This window comes from Rhipicephalus sanguineus, chromosome 1 (genome assembly GCF_013339695.2).
Source record: "Rhipicephalus sanguineus isolate Rsan-2018 chromosome 1, BIME_Rsan_1.4, whole genome shotgun sequence".
Classification (NCBI taxonomy): Eukaryota; Metazoa; Arthropoda; class Arachnida; order Ixodida; family Ixodidae; genus Rhipicephalus; species Rhipicephalus sanguineus.
Window position 1 is genome coordinate 271,992,432 of NC_051176.1, and position 23,539 is coordinate 272,015,970.

Here is a 23,539-nt window from a genome sequence, read left to right on the forward strand (position 1 = left end):
GAAGCAAAAAATGTCCCTTTTGCGATGTCTCAAAATCATGTCAGTACTCCTTTAATTATTGCAAAGAAGCCAAAATTTCGCAGAGTTACCGACCTAGGCATATACGCTTTGAAGAAACGTTTAACGCCCAAAGGATCAGTGACTGCCAGTGAGACGGACTACTTGTTCTACGCGTGCTTTTGCTACCACTGCAATGAAAGATCTTCACAGAAGGCACAGTTTAACGATGACATTCTTATGCCCCCTGAAAAAGAAATCGACGTCATTAACCAGATCACTGCGACTACCGGTGTACGTGCGTTCAAGTCACCCCAGAGGTGTTGCTGTTTCGAACTCAATCGGTCTGAGGACGCGAAAACGAGCTCTCACTGTGCCGTCTCTTACAACGCACGCCTGCTCGGGAGCCCCGCGCTCGTGGCTGCTGCAGTGACGAAATAATTTCAAAATTAACGTCTTCAGTGCTGGCGACACCTTTTTCGGTACCTGCTGGCCTTTTAATAAAAAGCAATTCAATCCTGCCTGCATTTTATACACTTGCTGGGCAAGAAGTCGGAATTGCCAGTCCTTGCCTAAGGGTCTCATTGGAGGGGGCGTAACTGTAAGTGCAATGACATTATGCAACATGTTTTCAATGGTTATGAAAGCTGATGTGGAGGACAATAAGTGGACCAAGTTTAAGAAATATAAAAAATGGGTTTTTTTTTTTTATTGTCGTCAGAAGTTTTCATTGTCCGGTGTTTCCTTTAACTTAGCCCGATATCTCTTTACTGAAAAGCTATATAAATATAAGATTCGGCAGTATGGCAGATGCGAAGAACGTAATGCGCAATTTTTGTCCCTCTGCTACAAGGATTTTTCGAGATAAAGACCTTCAAAGTAAGGAAAATAACGTTTCCTGGGCCAATTTTGAAGTTTTTATAAAAACATCTACACTACACATCAAAACTAAAAATACCTGAGCAGAAGCAAAAACATGCATATACAGTAAAACCTCGTTAATTCAAAGTCACTGGGACTGTGAAAAACTTTCGAATTAAGCAGGTTTTCGAATTAGCGAAACATACAAAAAGCGGGATGCAAGGAACTTTGAATTACTGAAAGTAATCAGAGGTGGTCGTTTGGCCTTCTAGTTTGCGGCTCCAAGGGTTGTTTTCCAGCAATACCCGGTCCCATTTTTGCCGCGAACTCGGGAAAACGGCAGGCCTCTCTGCTATCAGCGCAAAAAAAAAAAAAAAAAAGTAGTCTCGTGGTCAGCTGAAATGCGTGCCTGCGGAAAAGAAGGCGTGCTTCACTACAGCACAGTGGTGACACGCGGGCAACATGTCACCTGCTCCTCGCAGCCTCAGCGCGTCATGATGCGACCATTCGCCCATTCTTTCTGGTAAAATAAAGAATATGATAATGGCGAGTGTGACAGAATCCGCAATGTGTTCTGGCTGAAAAACATGATCATTGAAGTTTTCACTCAGTTTTCGAATTAGGCGTTACAGGCAAGAACTCCGCCAGCAGTGCAAGTGCGGAAATTGCCGAAGCAACCGCCAATCGGAGGTTCGCATACATCATGAATTCCGTCAGACCGTCCTTTATTATCTTTTCTTCTCCCAAAAAGAATGGGTAAATCGTGACGTGCTGACGTTGCGAGAAGCATGCGACATGCTACCCGCGTGTCACCGCAGTGTTGCAGTGAAGCACGTCTTTTCTGCAGGCGCACGTTTTTTAGCTGACCACGAGACCGTGTTTTCTTTTTTTTTTTTTGCGCTAGCAGCAGCGAGGCTGGGTTGCTTCAACTGTCACTTATAATATCACTACACTGCATTGCCCTGTGGCTCCTAAGGGCCGTGGCTTCCGCGGATTTGCGGCGAAGTCGGGATCGGGAATAGGCACATGGCGCCCAAAGTTTTCGAATTAACCGGGCTGGCGCTGACCGCCGCTTCAAATTATCCACTCAGATTTGCATTGCAAAATACGGGACAACAAAAACCCTTCGAATTATGCGGGATTTCGAAATAACCGAGTTCGAATTAACGAGGTTTTGCTGTATTTGGTTAAAGAAATTTCAGCTACCTAACTTTAATATATTTTGTGCAATTCATAACGAAAGTTGGCCAAAACAGCAGAGCGGATGAGCGCTCCACTCCACCTCTTCGTCATTATTGATTTCCTGTGCTTCGAAAAAATTTTTGGCGGCAAAACAAATTGCAGATCTCTTATTTCTACTCATCAGGCAATAATATATAAAATTTTGAAATAAATTTGAGAGGTCGACTAGCCATCGATTGTTCGATCTTACGTGGAAACACCCTTCAATCCTTTCCTGACCATGCTCGCTGGAATTCCAAGCCAAGCATCGGCCACCCTACTAGCCCTTTCTTCGACAGATGCATGCTTAAGCCTGTTGCTGGCTTTGAACATGTGGCATCCATTCATTATAGACAATCACTACAGAGTGTCCACAGGTGGTCCTTCACAGGCTTATTGATGCACACATTCAGTGGCTGTACCCGAGATGTCATGCCACCTGGTATTACCACCAAGTCCATGTGGAAAGCTGCAAGTTTGCCCTTGACATGCTGGTCTAGGTAGCACTTCAAAGCATCAAGCACAAGCATGGAGTGGAACCCCAAGCCAGCGCCTGGCCTCTTGCGCCACACACAGTCAATCGAGTCAATTACAAGATCCGTGCCCACCTAACCTTTCACGTTGCCGCGTACTATAACACATTCTCGGAAGTTCACAACCTTGGGAAGAGTTTTGTGCTTAAACATACGAAAAGGAGCCAACGTCGTACTATCTGCTGTACAGGCCAGCATTGCAGTTACTTGAGTCTTGTCATTGCTGAACTTGTTTTGCCCCTGTCAACTCCAATGTTGTGTTGGCAGGTATAGACCTGAAGTTTGATTGGCATTTGCTTATCCACACAAGTTGATAAACGTTGCTGTGTCGCAAAGACAGAATGTACCACTGAAAAGATATCAGCTTTCCCCAAAAGCCTTCAATAGCTTCTGGCACACACCAGTCTGTCTACACAGCAAAAATCTCTTGTGCTTGATGAGCTGGGTAATCAATTTCTGGTTAATGTTGAATTCACTTCTTCAAAGGCCTCAACGCCTTCAAAGGCCTTTATCTTGAACACCTCGGTGGTCATAGGCATGTGGTTGACTAAGAGCTGCCTCAGGAAATCAGCCAGCTAATTTTCAAGGTCAGGAAATCTCCCTGTTTGCAGTCTGTGATGACCATTGCTTAATGACTTGATGTTAAAAATGGATTTTTTCGGTTTTCACCAGTCGCGAACGCATGTCTCCAATGTGATGAAATGACAGGCTGCCTCCCTGCTGCCACTCTCATCTACCCATAAAATAACTTTAAGCTTAATATTCTCATAGGGGATCCGACAAGTCTTTCCAGATAAAAATTTCCTGCTAATTACATCACTATGAGCCCTGCACGGTGAACAAAGACTGTGCACAACCTCATAATGCATGCAGAGTGCGATGGGATATTATTACCCTTAAACTTATGCTTTAACACTGCAATGGTGACAGAAACAGAAAATTTTTACTTAGAGGGTCTAATTACAATTGCAACAAAATTTTCAACCAAACTGCAACGCTTCATATGACAGTACATATTTACCCATTTCTAATGCACCTATGAATCTAACGTATGCCCGATAATTATGGGCCCTATGTAATCCTCCCTATGTAATATCCTCTCAGTGAGGGCCTTTAGGGGTTTCTTGAAATAAATAAATTAATTAAATTAAAAAAACACCCAAATTTAATCCACAAATGAAATAAGATGCACTTCTACATAAACCCACTCAAATGCTACATGCCTTATATTGTGGTAATCAGAAATAAGATTAAGACTGGGTCAACCTTCACGGAATAGTGATTCATTTACATTCAAATCTACCACTAGACATTAACTTCTTTCATTTTATTTAAACATTCTCTGCATATGTCTAAATACACTAACCTTTGAATTGATGTCTCTGACCCTGTGCTGTTGATAGATGTGTTGAGATCCTGCTGCTCATCAGGAGACTGAAAAACATGCAGAATAATGTCAGTTGAAGCCAAAGTGTAGGAGGTAGGGAAGAGGAGGAGGGAACATGCACCAGCATGCAGACTGCCAGAAAGGTTGAATTAATATTACAATCCCTGCTAGTCAATTTTGGCAATGAATGCCAAAGTTTACTCCAAGTTACAGACCTACCAGTCAAGGGCAATGGTTATAGATTTTCCAGGGGTGAGATGGCTGAAACTGAACTGGTTTCTGGAGTTTTTGGAGCAGCAAAATTTCAACTCTGAGGGGATAGAAAATTTGTTCGAATTAATTGGAGTTTGAACTAGACAGGTCCCTTTCATTAGCGGTAGAGTGCAAAATACTGTGGAACTTCGCTACGTAGCATGTGTTACGTGCCAAGATGCTAAATTTTCCTGGCTGCCAACTTGTTTTCGGTCAGTCCTGGCACAGCTCCCACAGGATTCAATGCATTTGGAACCCCACTGTTATGTCATGAACTGGCACTCTGAGCTCGCCTGAGTAGCCACGGAGAGCGGCCATGTTGACTTCTCACACAGCTTGGCCTGGCTTGACTATGGGATTAGCTGCAAAACTATGTGGTGTGGACGTCACCCATGATATTGTCACGAGCGGAGAAGGGCAGCAAACGACGAAGACGAAGTGCTGAGCGGAACGCGCTTGGACTGCAGCAGCGTTGTATGCTTTTACTGTCAAATATACCCTGTGTATATAGTTTCTTCCCCGTAACATCTTTGGTGGAAGGTGCGGGGTACGACTCGCTATAAAGCACCAGGAACTGGATCTTCGCAGCGGACGGCGCGTTGCAGCTGCCACGATGACGGACCAAGCGACCCAGTGTGAACAAGATCCGTCAGGCCCACAGCCGATCGTTGTGGTGCACCCCCGTGATCCTGGCACGTTCAACGGCACAAGTGGCGTGGACGTCGACGACTGGCTGGCTCTGTATGAGCGCGTCAGCAGCAGCAACCACTGGGACCCAACGCTGATGCTGGCTAACATCCTCTTCTACTTACGTGGCACTGCAAAACTCTGGTATGAGACGCATGAAGAAGAGTTGACAAGTTGGGATGTCTGCAAGCAAAAATTACGCGATTTATTTGGGAAGCCTATCGGACGACAAGCAGCTGCAAGGAAAGAGCTCGCAACTCGTGTCCAGACTTCCACAGAGCCTTACATCGCGTACATCCAGGACGTGTTGGCTTTGTGCCGCAAGATAGACAAGGACATGCCTGAAGAGGACAAGGTCGGACACATACTAAAGGGAATTGCCGACGATGCCGTTAATTTTCTGCTGTGCAAGGATTGCTCGACTGTGGAGTCAGTCATTGCAGAATGTCGTCGCTTCGAACAGGCAAAAAGTAGGCGCATCATTCACCGGTTTGACCGTCTTCCCAACACGGCGGCTACGTCCTCCTGCGAAGATTTACCCACGCTACATCAACCAGCAGCTCCGGAAAACGTCACCAGGATTGTCCGTCGCGAACTCGAGGCTATGGCTCCTGTTCCTGTTATGTCCAACGACAACACTACCGGAAACAATCTCGCTACTGTTTCATTAATACAGGCCGTGGTGCGCCAAGAGATCGCGAATATGGGCATTTCACCAAACCTTCAAAGTGCCAATGCTACTCCCAACTCGGCTTCTCCAATCGTTGCTGCTGCTACTCCGACCCTCCCCTCCGCGCCGCGACGAAACCCAGCCGAATGGCGTACACCTGATGATCGGCCCATATGTTTCACGTGCCATCGGATAGGACACATAGCCCGCCATTGCCGCAGCCGTTGGACCTCATCACCTCGACCAAGCTTGTACAATTGGGGATCCCGCTCCGAACGTGCGCCATATGCTCCGTCCTTTCGCGCTGAGACAAGTGCGGAACGTTTTTCAGAACATCGAACCAGCCGATCGCCATCGCCCCAGCGTCGCCAGTCCCGCTCGCCCCAACCTCGCCGCTCTCAATCTCCCTTTGACCGCCACTCGGGAAACTAGCCGGTGCAGCCCCCGGAGGTGACGCTGCATACACGACTTGGACTGAAAAACCTCTCGTTACTCCGGACAAGCGACGTAACCTTCTTGAAATTCTCGTTGATGGTTTACCTGTGACTGCTCTTATAGATACCGGTGCACAAATATCTGTCATGAGCTCAAGCCTCCGCCGCCGCCTCCAAAAAGTTCTGATGCCCGCGATTGCTCCTACCGTCCGTATAGCCGATGGGAGTACTCCTGCTGTACTAGGAATGTGCACTGCGCGAATCACAATTTCTGATCATCACACGTCAGTTCTGTTTGCTGTACTAGAAAATTGCCCTCATGACCTCATCCTTGGTATTGACTTTCTTACCACACACGCTGCGCTTATCGACTGCTCTGCAGGACTTCTTCGGCTAGAACTCCCTTCGTTCTCAGATACCGCTCCTGCCGGCCCACCTCGTCTATGATCCCTCGAGTTCCTTCGACTTCCGCCGCAAGCCGCAGTTCAAGTCCAGCTCTCGCCATTCCCACCAGTACCCGATGGTGATTATGTTGCTGTCCCGATTCCTGACGTCGCCATGACGCGCAATGTCACGCTGCCCAACACGGTGGTGACAGTTACAGCCAATCAAACTTCTTTTCCCGTCCTCAATTTTGGCTTCTCGACGCAAGTTCTTCCTCGCGGCATGTCACTTGCACATCTGACACCACTGGCCGACCATACAGTTTCCGCTTTGACCACAGATGCGCCACCAGATTTTTCAATGCCGTCATTCGCTTCACGTTCCTCTTGCGACCGCTTCACGCCAATGATATCCGAAGAGCTCACTTCAGAGCAAGTCTCTGCTCTCCGCCGCCTCCTCGTCTCCTACCAGGACATCTTTGACTTCGGCGACCGTAATTTGGGCCAGACATCTGTGGTCACCCATCGCATTGATACCGGTGATGCTCGACCCATTCACAGACGGCCATATCGTGTGTCAGCACCGGAGCGTGTTATTATACAACGGGAGGTAGATAAAATGCTTCATAAGGGCATAATCGAACCCTCTTCCAGTCCCTGGTCCTCCCCTGTTGTCCTTGTTAAAAAGAAGGACAACAGCTGGAGATTCGGTGTTGACTACCGCCATCTCAACCATATTACCAAGAAAGATGTGTATCCTCTCCCGCGTATCGACGACGCACTCGATTGCTTGCACGGCGCCAGATATTTCTCGTCAATCGACCTGCGCTCAGGGTACTGGCAGATCGCTGTGGACGACCAAGACAGAGAGAAGACTGCCTTCGTGACCCCTGATGGACTTTATCAGTTTAAGGTGATGCCGTTTGGCTTGTGTAATGCTCCCGCGACTTTTGAACGCATGATGGACTCTCTCCTTCGCGGCATGAAGTGGTCCATCTATCTTTGCTACCTGGACGATGTTATTGTTTTTTCCACCACCTTCGAAAACCACCTTACTCGCCTGTCCACAGTGCTTGATGTTTTCCGACGCGCTAACCTTCAACTTAACTCGTCTAAATGTCACTTTGGACAACGCCAAATCTGCGTACTCGGCCATCTTGTTGACGCTGCGGGCGTGCAACCAGACCTTGGGAAAGTCCGAGCAGTTCGAGATTTCCCCACTCCCCGCTCGGCCAAGGACGTCCGCAGTTTTCTTGGACTGTGCTCCTACTTCCGTCGCTTTGTCCAGAACTTCGCCGACGTGGCCCGTCCTCTGACCTGCCTACTGAAAAAGGACGTCGCGTTCACTTGGGGCCAACAACAAGCGCACGCTTTCTCATCCCTCGTTGCCATCCTCACCAACCCGCCAGTTCTGGCACACTTCGACCCTTCTGCCACTACGGAGCTTCGTACCGATGCCAGTGGCCACGGTATAGGCGCAGTGCTGCACAACAGCAACAGGGCATGCACCGCGTCGTCGCGTACGCAAGCCGCCTTTTGTCGCCATCGGAACAAAATTATTCGATCACCGAACGAGAGTGCTTAGCTCTCGTCTGGGCTATCACGAAATTCCGACCGTACCTGTATGGCAGACACTTCACGGTTATTACAGACCGCCATGCGCTTTGCTGGCTCTCCTCGCTCAAGGACCCCACGGGACGCCTCGGTCGCTGGGCGCTACGCTTACAGGAGTACACCTTTTCGGTATCCTACAAATCTGGACAACTTCACAAGGATGCCGACTGCTTGTCTCAGCACCCAGTCGATCCCCCTGAAACGACGGAAGATGATCATGAAGCACTCGTTCTCTCCATTACAGACTTCGTCAACATGGCTGCTGAGCAACGCTGCGACTCGTCCTTGCGGCCTATTATAGATGGTCTACAGTCTCCACAGCCCGACCGCTCCCTCCAGATGTTCGTTCTTCGCAACGACATCTTGCACCGCTACAACGTCCGCCCTGACGGTGCTGAGCTTCTGCTCGTTGTTCCTGCGCATCTCCGCTCGGATGTTTTGGCCCAGCCTCATGATGCACCCACCGCCGGCCATCTAGGGGTGTCACGCACGTATGACCGCATTCGCCGGCGATTCTTTTGGCCTGGCCTCTACCGTTCTGTGCGACAGTACGTTGCGGCGTGCGACCTCTTTCAGAGGCGCAAGACACGTGCGCTATTGCCTGCTGGCAGTCTTCAGCCCATTGAAGTCCCAGATGAGCCATTTTTCCGAGTCGGCCTCGACCTTCTCGGACCTTTTCCCGTGTCGGCCACCGGTAACAGGTGGATTGCCGTCGCTACCGACTACGCAACGCGGTATGCCGTCACACGGGCACTCCCTACCAGCTGCGCTACTGATGCAGCCGATTTCATTCTTCATGACATCATTCTGCGTCATGGTGCTCCTCGTCAGTTGATCACGGACCGCGGCCGCTGCTTCCTATCTAAAGTAGTCGACGACCTCCTGCGATCCTGCTCGACCCACCACAAGTTCACTACAGCGTACCACCCACAAACGAACGGCCTCACCGAACGCCTGAACCGTACCCTGACAGACATGCTTGCAATGTACGTCTCTGAGGACCACCGCGATTGGGACATCAACCTACCTTTTGTAACCTTCGCATACAACTCCTCGCGCCACGACACAGCTGGATTTTCACCTTTTTACCTGTTGTTTGGCTACGACCCGCCTTTACCCATGGACACCTTGTTGCATTCTGACACCGACTCATCGACTGCCTATGCTCGTGATGCGCTGGCTCGTGCTGACATCGCCCGCCAGGTCGCCCGGGATCGTTTATGCGCCTCGCAGGTCAACCAAAAGTGTGGTTACGATCGCCGACACCGCGACGTGCAGTACTCTCCGGGGTCACTGGTCTGGCTGTGGTTACCATCACGACGTGTTGGTCTATGCGAAAAACTGATGTCCCGTTATGTTGGCCCTTACCGCGTCATACGAAAGGTCACTAGCGTGACCTATGAGATCGCTCCACTCAATCCTCTGTCAGCGACAGCTTCAACCACGAGCGATACAGTTCATGTCTCGCGACTTAAACTGTACCACTCTCGCCCCGAGAACTGATCGCACCGGGACGGTGCTTCTGCCGTCGGCGGGTAATGTCACGAGCGGAGAAGGGCAGTAAACGACGAAGACGAAGTGCTGAGCGGAACGCGCTTGGACTGCAGCAGCGTTGTATGCTTTTACTGTCAAATATACCCTGTGTATATAGTTTCTTCCCTGTAACAATATGTTTTCGATTCTTGCTAGCAAAAGCAAAGACCTGAAGATCTGTATTAGCTATGGCGGCTATGACACCCCTTAGCAAAACAGGGCCTCCAAGTTTGGCTTTTGTTGCTGCCACAGCGTTGTGTTCTCAGTCTTCTCGCACTGTCCTTTTATTTTTGTTGTGGTGGTCGTGCAAGCGTACTGCATGTGCTTAGTTCTTTCACTCCTGCAACTGTTGGTGCCGATGGACAAAACCACGGTATTATACATTGATGAGACCATGGCTGAGTATGGTGCAGCAGTGACGATGTCTAGAAGGATGGGCCATATTCGCGCCCGTGGGAGAAGGAAAAGGATCACGCCCACCGCGCCCCTGCAAGCGTGCGAGATGGAGTCACATGGGGGCACATGAAGTGAGCCCGCATTTCCGCCAGCTACTTCAAACACAGCGCCTTCCGAGTGTACATGGAGCAACCACATGATTACAGGTTTGCGAAGCTGCAACAGCTAGTGACACATCAAACTTTGGCATTCAGCTTGGGATTGCACGAAGTAGACAGGCAATCTTGTTTGAATTAACTGTGGCACGTGTTTCAGGTTCAAACTAAAGAAAATTTTTCCCCATCTAAATACATGTCACCTTGTCGAGACCAATGGGCCAATTCAATTATCCACTGGTTCGAATTATGCCACAGAATTAACAAGGTTCGACTGAATAATACGGAGCTCACACCTTGCTCAAATATGATGGGACTTACAGCTAGGTCAGCGCTCGTTTGTTTCTTGAGAGCCGACACAGAAGGGGGCTGTCGGTTCGCAAGGCTGCCCTTGGCAGCCAGCTCAGCCTTAGCTTTGGCAGCAGTCGAATCCAGAAGCTCAGTATGAGGCACCGCTCGATCAAATGCATCGCCCGCGCCACGCCGCTCTACTGTTGATCTCCGGTGATCACCAGACACTTCATCAGGACTCAATTCACACCTCAGGCAATCATCACTGTCCAGTTCTGCGTACGAACAATCAAACACAATATCAACACAACTCACAATGTTTGGACAGCCTACACAAAAATCTTTCAAGCACAGTACATGGTCTGGTTTGTTAAATAAGCTATAATCACATCTTAGTGTAGGCTCATCAAAGGATTTATATTACCTTTCTTTTGCTACAAATAAAATACACTTTATTGTAATGGGAAAGTTATGATTTCAATTAGTTACACTGAAAGCCACTTTGCATCAAATATAACAGACTTACAATTTTAGGATAGCAAATTAAGAAAAATTATATAACACAGTAAGATAGATAAATAACTTCATTCGAAATCGAGGGAGGAGAACCGGGTTTTACCCCAACCCTCCTGCGGGCTGCTCCCATGTTGGGACAGGCAGGGAGTACCTGCCTGCGGCATCATGGGCCCCTTGGACTGCCCGAAGCTGACGGTGACGATCCGTACTTTTGATGGCAGAATAAAAGCCACATCTTGAGATGATTTTCGCCTTGAGTTCCTTGGGTATGTGGGGGCAGTCCCACATCACGTGCTCAAATGTACACACACACCCACAGTCCGGGCAGTCAGGAGATGTATCCATATATACCGAAATGCTAGCTGGACAGTGGTAAACCCGTCTGTAGCAGCCCGAGTGTAATTTTTTGTTCCCTGGTGAGATGCAAAAGGGGTGGAGGAAAGACCCTACGACCCAAACGATAATGCAAAGTGACTTCGTTGAACGTAGCTAGAACATCCGGCGACCCTCAATCAGCTGCATCCCCATCCAGAGGATTGGCCCGGGCGGGGCAGAGCGGTCCAACTACCTGGGGCCATGAAGCCCCGCGCAGAAGGCAAGTCCTTGCGGCCGCGGGTGGGCCAATTCGTTGGGAGTTGTAAATGCTATCCATAATAAAATTATAATCTACATTTATTGTTGACACCAAAATATTCCAGGACTACACACATGACACTGACCATACTGCGTTTGGGGTAAATGTCAATGATGTGGTTCAATTACAGCTTCAGCTCCTCTTCAATAGAAAAAAAAAAGTTCCACTATGCATTCAACTTCCGAGACTACCTAATTAATCTTTTCATAAGAAACTACCCAATGCCAGATAGCAAGAATGTTAAAAAGGTACATGCCAAGTAGGTAACAATTCATGATAAAAGACTACTTGATGAAAGGTTAAAAGTTGATTGCACTTTTGTCTAACCCACAATCCTCATTTTCAAGTGTTGAGCAAACAGCTTTTTACCATGAAAAATGTAACACTGTAATTCATTACTATAAAATAAGGCCATATCTTACCAAGTGACTTTTGTGCTCACGAACACAATGACATTACAGTTGGTTACTGATGATCTGGGTGCCGATAATTCGGACATGCCTGATTACTCAGACAGTTCCACGGCAGTTCTACTGGCCCCATAAATTTAAGGACGTGGCAATGGGAATGGTAAATTTGGTCAAAATGTTCAGTTTTTCAATTTATCTTTTTCTGCAATCCTGAGACCATGTTTTACGTCATGGTGAAATATTAGACCAATATAAGCAGTAGAAGCTGAAAAAAAAAAAAGCATTTTCCTAGTGCGCTGTCATCAAAAACGATGAGAATATTGGGTTTTAGAAAATGCAAATCTGCAGTTTTTCCTTGACACAGTGCCACCATATTGGCGTCATTACAAAGAGGATAGATAGAGCTCAAAATAGCCACAAAGCTGCATTTCTCCAATGAAAAATAAAACCAGCTTCCTTTTGAATTCCATTTTCTTAGCTTTTAGCTCCATTTTCTTTGAGCTCCATTTTCTCAGCTTTCATTTTTTGTACAGTTGCTGTCAGTCATCCCTGTGCCATTTCGCAACAAATATAACGATTCCGTTTTCTGCACTTAGATCCTAAGACATTGGTGAGTGCCATAAAGCTGTCCAAATTTGTCTGCACGCCATACAGATTTTTATAATTGGCTTTTCGTAAAAGTTGTTAGTAAGACAATGAGTACAAGAAATTTCAAAAACCTTTTATGTGCTTATTTGAAAAATTAAAAAATAAACCAATAGTTGATATGATATCAGCACAACATATCACACCTGCTTGCCAAATTTCATCACTTTATCTCCATAAATAACCAAGATAGTTTTCATTGCCACGTCCCCCCTTAATGAAAAGGAACTGAAATATTGGACAAAATGCTGCAAATCGTGCGGTAGTTCAGACTCCAGATTCATGACCATGTGATAATTTGGCTGCAGAGTTCAACACAATACAATATTTCTGTTTTGATATGTTACCCCAGAAGTCCGCATTAGGACAACTCGGAATGAAAAGACCTGGTTAACAGTAATGCTGTCATGCTTGGCCGATGGCCACAAGCTGCCACCATACATAATTTTTCATCACAAGGCTACGCCAAAGGAAACCTTTCTTAGGAACGTTATTGTTCCCTGCCAGGAAAAGGGATGGATGGAAGTATCTTAGTCCTTGACTGGCTTCACACACAGCGTGGTGCTGGAGACCAGGTGCTTCCCCGTCCAGGTGCTTACCCGTCATCAACCCTGGTATTGGATTCGCTTCACAGACACCTCACCTTCCAGGTCAAGAGGAAGCTGGCAGAGACTAAAACACACGTTGCCATCATTCCCGGTGGGATGACTTCAATTCTACAACCACTCGATGTGTGCTTGAACAAGCCATTTACGGACAACTACGCAAGCTCTAGAACGACTGGATTTATGAAGATCAAACCCTGGCCCCTTCAGGAAGAATCAAGCAGCCAAGTGCTTCACTGATTGTCCAGTGGGTGTCTGCTGCTTGGTACAACCTCCCACATAACGTGTTGGTTCGTGTTTTCAAAAAGTGTTTAATAGTTCAATATCAAATGTGCTAGACAGCACTGAAGACGACATTCTCTAGGAGGATGAGAGTGAGAAGGAGGACTCCTCTTTCTGAGAACTCATCTGACAAAGACTAGCAAAAACACCACGTTTTGAGACAGGTACCTAATGGCTTCTTGTCACAGTTTTTGAAAAATCAATGCGCTTTTTCACACATTTTTCGTGACCCCATGAGACTTGCACTATTACCATAGATGCCATAGATTCTACCATAGATGTCAATATGTCTTGTTTGTCAATATGTCAACATGTCTGTTGTGTTAGTCACACAATACTCACCTGATCCCTAGAAGTAACGATCACAGCATATGGTATTTTTTTTATTAATTTTTTTATTGCAACTAGTAAATAAAGCCTCGCACCTTTCAAGCTCTCATAATTTTGGAACTTCAGACTGCCGAATCTTTGGGCTTTTCCACAGTCCCCTTCGAGTCTGAATTATTGGTCAGTGACTGCATTTTCAGATAGGACACCCCCTCGACTCTCTGCCATCTCATGATGCTTAAAATTTTACAGGCAATAGAAACATCCTTCTAGCCCCTTCTCAAATGCAGACATTCCCTTATTATCAAGTGCTGAAGTATTCACTTGTACAGCCTCCCAATATTTTGAAAGACAGTCAAATCCCACTACAACGAAATTGACGGGACCTGCAAAAAAGTTCGTTGTCGCGTAATTTCATCGTGAAATTTCATGTATAAACGACAAAAGTTTAGGCCTGTGTGAATATTTGAGCACTTTGAATATTTTAACGAATATTACAGTATTTGAATTTGTTTCAATTTGAATTGAAGTTATTGGAAATTTCAAAATATTCAAAATGAACTAATAAGTGTATACAGTCGATCCCGGATATATCGAACTCGAAGGGGACCGTAAAATAGTTCGATATATCGAGAATTCGAAAGACAAAATATGCGTATTTAAGGCTTAAATTAAAGCACTGCAGGCCTCGACACAGTTATTGGAAATCGTAAAAAATGCGAACATGATGATTCGCTCACATATACTAAAGAACAAGGTGACAACTTCTTTTGCAAGTTACCACACTTTATTTCGCATGAAAATAGTCCGCAAACTTGTCTTGCTTCCTGCACGCCGTGAATTTCATCAAGTCATCATCAATATCACTGAATCTTTCCAAATAAGCAAATTCAGCACCTTCGGCCACAACAGCGGTGATCGAAGCTGAACACCGATGCCGCTCTGTAGCGCGGTAAAGGGTCTAGCGGTGGCAGCGGCGGCATTGGCATCTTCAAACCGCACAGGTCCAGTTCCGCAGCACCGGCAACGTCACATATGATCTCCGCATCGATTCAGTAGGAAACAGCTACGTCATTATCTGCACCGATGAAGTCACTCACTGTGCTCCCGTCTGATATGGCACCCGGAAACGTAATAAGTCGCAAAATTCACTGACGCGCTGTACGCCGTAGTCAGCGGTCATGACGCACCCAAAGTCGTCACCTGGCACCAATGCCCGCAAGGAAACGGTGCACGACTGTGCTTTACTTGACGTCGCTCCAAGCACCGGTCATCATTTTTATCACTACGAGCGAGACAACGTTTAGTTCAACTCCCGAATGACGATTTATCAAGAACGAAGCGAGAAGTACACAAGTCCACATGCCACAAGAGACAATGCTGCACAAACAAAAACATTTCTCCATCGTCCACATGTTGGCGATAGCGATGACACTTGTGGCTTTGTAGAAGGCAGCCGGTGCTTTAGCGAGAAATGCGAAAAAAAAAAAAGCGTAGCCTCTGAGATGGGTGTTTTAAAACCGAAAACAGCAAAAATATGTCACGAAATTGCACATCTCGAAGGCCATGCTTTTCGTGCCCGCATGCCATTGCGCGCGAACAAACAAGGAAGGGAATGCAAACATTACAACGAGGCTGCCGAGTCACCTCGCATTCTCATTTTGGGGCCCTCGGCAATGAGCCTCTTTGAAAAACACTATGCCCACACATTAAAACCTGCAGATCGCGCATCAAATGTACCAATGCACTGACAAGCGCTGCACAACAAACTAGATCAACGCAATGGAATAACACCGCCTTTTCGTCAATTGCGCGCTACGAGGGATCGGAACTTGTCAGAATGCGGCCGAAAAATGATCAATATTTGTTAGGAAAAATGCATTTTTTGGGCTTCGGCGCGGCGCAGCGTTCGATATAGCAGATGTTTCGCTGTGCAGGAGTTCGATATACGTGCGCACCAGCCCCATACTTTTACATGGGAAATTCAAGGGGATTTCTCAACTGTTCGATATATCCGAGTTCGATATCTCCGGGATCGACTGTATTCGTCCGCACGTAACGCCCATGTAAAGGTGGTTTCACTGCAGTGGAGAGGTGCTATGCCGTGAATACACCTCTCCAGGGGAAATCCGCATTGCCACAAAGCTTCACTTCAAGGTTAAAGGAACATATTACCCTCACATCGATTCATCATTCTTTCAAGTTTAAAAGCTTGTTATACTGGCTTATATGCTCTAAGTATAGTAAATTTTAAAACGTAACATATTTTACAGGTCATCACTTGCATTCTACCGAAAGTCAAATCCTGCAACTATTCAAAGTTGCTTCCACTTCCTTTGAACCAAAACAAAGGACATTTGCACATGCCTTGTTTCAATATTTTAAAAATATTGTGCAGGTTAGTTGGGTCATGACAAATATGACCATTTTTCTTTATATTATGTGATATATACCTATTCGAATTCGATTCGAAATTATTCGACTTAAATCACCATTGCCTTCGAACTTAAAATTTACCATTCGCACAAGCCTACATGGTATTAATACAAGGAAGGCAACTCCACATCAATATGTGAATTCCTTTTTTCTTTAATTTATTTTTTCCGCGCTTTGTAAAGGGGTAGTGAGTTATATGCGGGGACGGGTTGTACGCGTGAAAATATGGCAATGAGACGACTCTCATTCCGACTGTGGAACACCACAAATGCACATGTCAAAGCTTCGATAGAGGCCAGCTGAAAAGTATGGGCCAAAGTCTACACCACCATAGTCATAGGTGAACAACAGGAAAGCCGAAATGCTTCATGCCTTTTTAAGACTTTACTGCTCTTAATCTTTCGTTGCATACCTTCGGAGCTGCATAGTCACTATCGATGACTGCGATGATAACGAGTGCAGTTTTGTGTGCAGCAGCTGTGGTAAACGGTAGTTCTATTTTCAATCTGTGTGCACTGGCCGCACACGTGCCGTCAGAACTACGTCGTTTGCTATATACGATTGAGTCTACTGTGGGTTTTGTCTACAGCGGCTGGACAAGTAGCATCGCTTTGACTCGGTGAGTGTTGGATGTGCGTGTACTTTCAGGGTTTCCTAGTCGTCGATGATCGTGTCAACGTGACTGCTGTTTTGTTCGCAGCAGTTACGGCAGAATGTAGCTCTACTTGGACTAGGTGCGTGCTCGCGACGTGAGGCTTCAGAATGCCTTGGTTGTGATTTACAATTGCATGACTAGTGAAGACGAACAGCAGTTCTGTTTTGAGCACTTTGTCGGCGGAAGTACCTTCAAGAACGATTATAGCACGGCCCACATGCACATCAAACCCGCCGGCTGCATTCTGGTGGATGCACGATCTGTCACCGAGCATCTCAGTGGCGAATTTATTGGGATGTGTGTGTGTGGCTTCTGTGTGTCACAGATGAAGACATGGGTCTTGCATGCGGCCACACTGCCTTGGAAGTCATGAGCCCACGAGAAATCGTTGACTTTCCATCGGAATTTTGCGGCAATCCTAGGCAAGCACCTTTTCTTAAGTGGTAGAACTTGCGAAAACTTCGTTGACACAGAGGTACCCAGGAAAAGCACCTTTTCTTATGTGGTAGCACTTGCGAAAACTTCGTTGACGCAGAGGTACCCAGGAAAAGTTATTCATTGTGGCGAGACATTTTTCACATTGTTTTCTTGGGTGGCTGATGGGGAATTGAAAATTTTCATTGTGGCGGGAATTTCGTTGTAGTGGAATTCTACTGTCTAGCACAAGCACCAAAAAATAGAGCTGTGCAATAGCAAAATTTTGGGTGCAAAGCAAATTCAAATATTAAAACTTGAGTGCGAATCGAACTAAATATTTCTCGAATATTTTTCTAATATCTCCAAGTGAAATTACAGAAAAAAGTTGCAGAGCAAAGCATATTCTCACGAAAGCGAACATGAATAATAATAACATCTGGGGTTTTACGTCCCAAAACCACGATATGATTATAAGAGACGCCGTAGTGGAGGGCTCCGGAAATTTCGACCATCTGGCGTTCTTTAACGTGCACCAAAATTTAAGTACACGGGCCTCTACCATTTCGCCTGCATCAAAATGCGACTGCCGCAGCCAGGATCAAACCCGCGACCTTCAGGTCAGCAGCCGAGCACCGTAACCACTATACCACCGCGGCGGAGAGATGTGAAAATGAAAATGAAAGCGTTTCTTTTGGTTAGGTTGGTGTTACAGAGGGGTGCTGGAAAGTGGTGTTCCCGAGTTGCATTATAAATAATGAGGAAATGCGGAGGCCGAATTGTGTTTATTTAGGTGATTCAGTACAACCAAAGTGGTGTCAACAACACTTTACATGTCCTCTTCCATTTCATCGTCAAGGTACTATAAATCACAATGTTGATGAATCTTCTGCCAATGTCAATGCCTACAACGATGGCATCAGACTCGCTGCAGCTACGTGTTGCAAAATCACTGTGCATGCTGCTGCAACACTCCCTCCACAGAAGTTGAAGGGCAACTGATTTGGCAACACAAGGGAGTGCTCCCTTCGAGTTGGTAGTTCTTCTGCCGTGGGGATTCCCCTCTCCTACTACATGGCTGCGAGTGAGTGCTTTCTGCAGCAGTTGTTGGCACCGGCGTTACTTACGGTGGGAGCGGTCATATTTTTCACACACGGCTTTTGCGGGCGCTGGACGAGGGCACGCTTTCGCAAACCTGGCCAAGCAACGCTTTCACGTCAAAATCTAGTGCAAAACATGGCCAAAAACAATACCATTCCTTTTGCACGGTAACCCGTAGATGTAGCGGCAGCACGCTGTTCGCCGCGTGAATACAAAACTGTGCTGCTAGCTGTCGCGTAGTGACGTGGTGGACGTAATGTGCAGTATTGGTGCGAGCCTGGGTAACTTTATATTTTGCCGTTCTAAGGGTGATACTAATGAATTTGATATTGCAGGCTGACTTCGCGGTGCCAAGACTATTATTCGGAAAGCATGTTTCGCAAAACGAGTCAATCAAGTAGAGGTGTGCACCGCCGCCGCCTGTTTTTGGTCACGCTGCTCGCGCCGCCGCTGAAGTCCCAAGAGAGATCACGCCGCCGCCGCCGCCGTCGCGCAATAATTGCGGCGCGCCGCCGTTAGTCTTTTAATTCGAATGGGGAATCTGGAAATAAAATACAGCACTTCGCCGGAGGAGCTCTTCTCGATGTGTCCATGTAATGAACTGTCCATTTGAGCAGCCGCTGAATAGCAGGAGCTCGGCGAGAAGCGCGCCCCCTGTTTCTGGTTCTTGTTCTGCAGCGCCATCATGACATCACGAAGCTTTCAAACACTCTCGACACAAATGATACGGACACAATGCACTTCAATGCAACGAACGCAGCCCTCAGAAATCCGATTTTCGGTGCACATGTATTTTGATCGTGTTAGCCATCGATTTAGGTTTAATGCGGCCGCTCGTCTAACGCAGCTGTAAGGTCGGTACGCATTCCCTGCATCGTTCCCAAACATCTGGTACACATTCATATGCAAATTCAGACTTGAAAAGTTCCTGTTTCTGTGCATTTTGTCCACTCTCTTCTTACGCTAGGAATGTGCAGGCGGGTTCAGTGCGGCGACGTGGTCAAGGGTGAGGTGACATCACGGCTCACCGCTTTTTCGAACCACTGAATGCGCTCTGCCGAAATGGACTGTGGACATCTTCTTTGGATGAACGCATCGAGAATAGCTCCCCAGAAGTTGTAGTACAGCTCAGACCACTTATAACGTAACCGCTTACAGTGCAGTACCGGCTATAACGCGGTTTTTTCTGACTCCCGTTTACCCTCCCATAGAGCTCCATGTATACGCATACCGCTTATTGTGCAGTCCCCCGAGATGAAAGACCGGTTATAATGCAGCTGCCGGAACGTTCTCAGAGATGCGAGAGAGCGAGCGTGCTTCACAGCGGAGATGCGCCGGCGGGGCAGAGAGCGGCGACGGGGTTACAAAGGAGGATGGGACGCGGAACGAACGAACAAGCAGCGGGGAGAGAAAGAAAAAAGAAAAAAAAGGACGGCGGTGGGGGGCAGCAGCCCGGCGCAGGTGCATGGTTTGAGGAGGGGGAGCGGTTGCGTGGCCGACGGAGAAGCCTTTGCCCCCTTCGGCCGCTTGACATGCGCGCTCCGCTACGTACGGGCGCCCGCGTCCGCATCAAGAGCGCGTTACCGCTGTTTGTCTCCGTCGGGAAAATAGTTGCTTCGTCGTAGAGCGCTGATATCGCGCGTGCAACCTCGATTCCCCCGCAAGTAACAATGCTTTGAGACGCGACTGCGCTTCCGCCTTTGCCACTAACAGGCGGACTTAAAAGCTTGAGAGACATTTTCAGGATAGTTGCCGCAGCTGTTCTCCCGACCGCGAACCGAAACTTCGTTTCACGCGTGATGCCCTTAGGTTAGCTCGCGAGTGCGATCTCTTCTACGCCCGATCTCCGTGTTGTCAGGGCAAGCTTCTCGCGACGGCATGCCAAGTTGCAACGCGCACGCTAGGCCTAACAAGCGCTAGCTGCCATGTCGGCGGCCGCGGACTACAGAAGTTGCGGTTTGCTGCCGAGTCAATGAAACATTTTGCAGTTGTTGCATTTAGAAGGGGTGACTTACATCTTTAACGAAAACGCGGGCGTGCGTGTGAAACACTCGAGTGGTGGTTTGTGGTCGCCACCGTTTTCGACATCGCGCACACGCAGTGCGATACCGCGGCGACTTCCCATGACGGCGCATTTTTTCCGCGTTCGTTATGTCGGCACCGCAGGTCCACGGACGCTAACCGTTCAACATTTTCAAATGTAAGCAGATGCAAACATACGTCCCAGTCGCATGCCTCGATAGTCGGAATCGCGCGCCTGCCTGTTGGTCATGTCTCGCACACGTGCAACCTTTCAAAAACGTTGTTTTGGTTATAGTGCGGTACCGCTTATAGTGCGGATATTCACGACTCCGGCGACTTACGTTATAAGCGGACTATGCTGTATCTTTTTCTTCTCCAGAAATATCACGAGTATTGCCTGACCTTAACGCTGCTGCGTCCTCCAGCCTTAAAGGGCGACGACCCAATTCGCTTGATAGCATATTCTTGGAGTCTTGGACCCAGGCCCGTAGCCAGGGGAGGGGGGGGGGGCGAAATTTTTCTAATACATGGTGTTTTACCGAAAATATAATGAAAACAGGTGTTTTTGTCAAATTGTCAAGGCTTTCAGCAAGTGAGCCCCTCCCGACAAAAATTCCTGGCTACAGGCCTGCAAGTTGGACCTAGTACACTGTGCACGAACATATAAAATAGATAAGTAATATATATATATCTCGGTGCGTTAGTACACTTTTTCCTTTCATTCTTACTCGAGTAAATCCATAAATAAATACAGAAGTAAAGAGAATGGCAAACTTGGAATACAGCTGAGCTATAGTTGGTATAGGTATTCATGTTAAGAAGACATGACGTGGAAACACGGACATAAGAGAAAAGTTGAGAGAGTGAACAGCTATCTCTCACGTAGACCACTACTCGCACTTGATTAAGAGGTATGGCCTCTTACGTGGGAATGCGCAGATAAATATTTGTGTCTACCTTCGGTTCCACCGCTGTGTGATTTTTCAGTTGTTAGCGGCGTTTCTGGTGTATTGACTACTCTCCTGTGTCCATGTTTGCACGCCCTGTTTTCATAAAGGGCCCCTAACAGCCTCTGAAAATACAACAAAAAACAAAAACAACCAGCGCGTTATTATCTCTTGGCGTTTCTTGTCATTTTAGTGCACTTCGTGATGCCAGAACAGTGATTCACGTGACATCATCAGGGTACATACTCTCGACTGGTCCATATACGAGAAATAACAGTTGTGGTTTGTCTCCCGCACTGCCTTGCCATGCAGCCGCCCACCCGCTCTTGCTTCTCTCGCACGACTATCATGCGCGATTAACTGATTTCGCTCCATTTTGTGCGTTTGCGACCGCGCATGCAGAGATAACAGACTGTAGCCGACAAGCGCGAAATCCTGATAGGTTCAATGCTTAGTGCTGACATTGTACGCGTGCTTTATGAAGAAATAAGTGGCAAAGAGATGTCCCCTGTAAGAAGGGTATTGAAGGCGAGAACGAAAGCAATGGAAAAGGCGCCGGATTATATTATTCTTCCAACGGACGCACTCTTTACAGCGGAGACGATGCAGCTTTCCAGGAAAAAGGCGAGCCCGCTTCGAAGATTTTTTGTATATTTGGATACTCAGGACAGATTTTCACCGTCGCCGTCATGTTCCGAATAAACTCCAAATCGATAACATAGCTCCGCGCATTGTATGTTCTACCCGCGAGTAAAAGCTCGCGAGCGTTTGCAAGGAACATGCATCTAAAGCAGAGATGAAACAAGCTGGCCATCTCTGTCACTTGGAATAACATCAACCCGCATGCGAGGCCTGCCGTCGATTGCTCCTCAAGCAGAAGGAAACGCCCCGCCCATCATTTGCTGAGCGAAGGAGCAGGAAGGGATGTCTGGGGAGAGGAACTGCGTAACTCGAGCAGCAACTGTGAACTGACTATAAGGGCGCGGTGGAGAGCGCTGGCACGCGCGCTATTTCGGAAGACATCCCCCAGCGAACGGCTCGTATACCTTCTACGCGTTGTGAGCGCTGTGATCTCACTGCTTCGCGCTCGGACCATTGATACGATAAACCGACCGAAAACCGCCTCTCTCCCGGGAACGGCCGTATTGCCATGCAGCGTTTTGTAGAGTTAAGTGAGATCGGAGCAAAAAGAGTTAGCTGCTAGCCCTCGTTCATGTAACAGTATACGGCGAGTACTTATCGCATTCACTGCTTCACCCCCCCCCACCCCCCCCGCGCCGCGCCGCCGCCGGTCCGATGAACCCGCCGGTGATTTTGAATTTGGCGCACATGTCTACAACCAAGTACGAAACCGAAAATACTCTCACGGTACTAACAACGGATCATCAGTGGCAGATGCAGTGACATCACCACACAAAATGGCGACAGAACGCATTTTAAAACTTCCGTGTAGTGCATTTCATGCTCAACTACGGGTTGTGTGCATTAAATTTGTTCCCAGCGAAGTGGAAACGGCGCGCGCCCCTTTCTTTATGAAAGGTTGTATGAAAGGAAAGTTCCATGCTGAGGACAGCTACGTTGCGTCTAGTATTTCGCATGCCCGAAACCTGTGTCCATGAGTGGGGCAAACAAAAGAGATCTTCAGCTGCACATCGACCAGGAAGAGCTTATATGGGCCGAAAATTGGAAAAATATCTGGACTACGATTTCAAGCAGCTGCGTGTAGACAGAGCTTTTCAAGGTAACGGCCCTTGAATAGGCACGTGATCGAGGCATTTCCACAAGTGACCTACCGTATTTACTCGAAAATAGGTCGGGCACGAATATAGGTCGACCCCTACTTACAGTGTTCTACGAGAAAAAAAATATATATATTCGAATATAGGTCGACCCATGTTTTTTTTTTAAAAAGAGAAAAAATTGAAACTTAGCACACCTTTATTTACAAGTTAATCTTCGTCAGATGTGCAAAAAATGTCGTCGTCGTCGGATTCTTCGCAGGCATCCGCGGCTTCCCAAAGGACGTCGTCCTCGCTGCCATCGAGCGCGTTAGAAATGCAGCACTTTTTAAATCCAGTGAAAATAATTTCTGCTGGCAAGTCCTTCCACGCGTCGACCACCCACGTCGCAA

At 47.4% G+C, this 23,539-nt stretch overlaps 1 protein-coding gene across 3 annotated transcripts in view; it reads right to left on the reverse strand.

Annotated features, from left to right (window-relative positions):
- Nucleotides 1-23,539, reverse strand: part of LOC119378975 (neurabin-2) — a 112,386-nt gene that overhangs the window by 32,954 nt on the left and 55,893 nt on the right. For all 3 annotated transcript variants that reach the window (XM_037648091.2, XM_037648093.2, XM_037648094.2), the window contains exons 13-14: nt 10,445-10,689; nt 3,979-4,046 (exon numbers count right to left, since the gene is read on the reverse strand). In XM_037648091.2, coding sequence (XP_037504019.1) covers nt 3,979-4,046; nt 10,445-10,689 — 313 coding nt within the window. The remainder of the gene's footprint in view (nt 1-3,978; nt 4,047-10,444; nt 10,690-23,539) is intronic.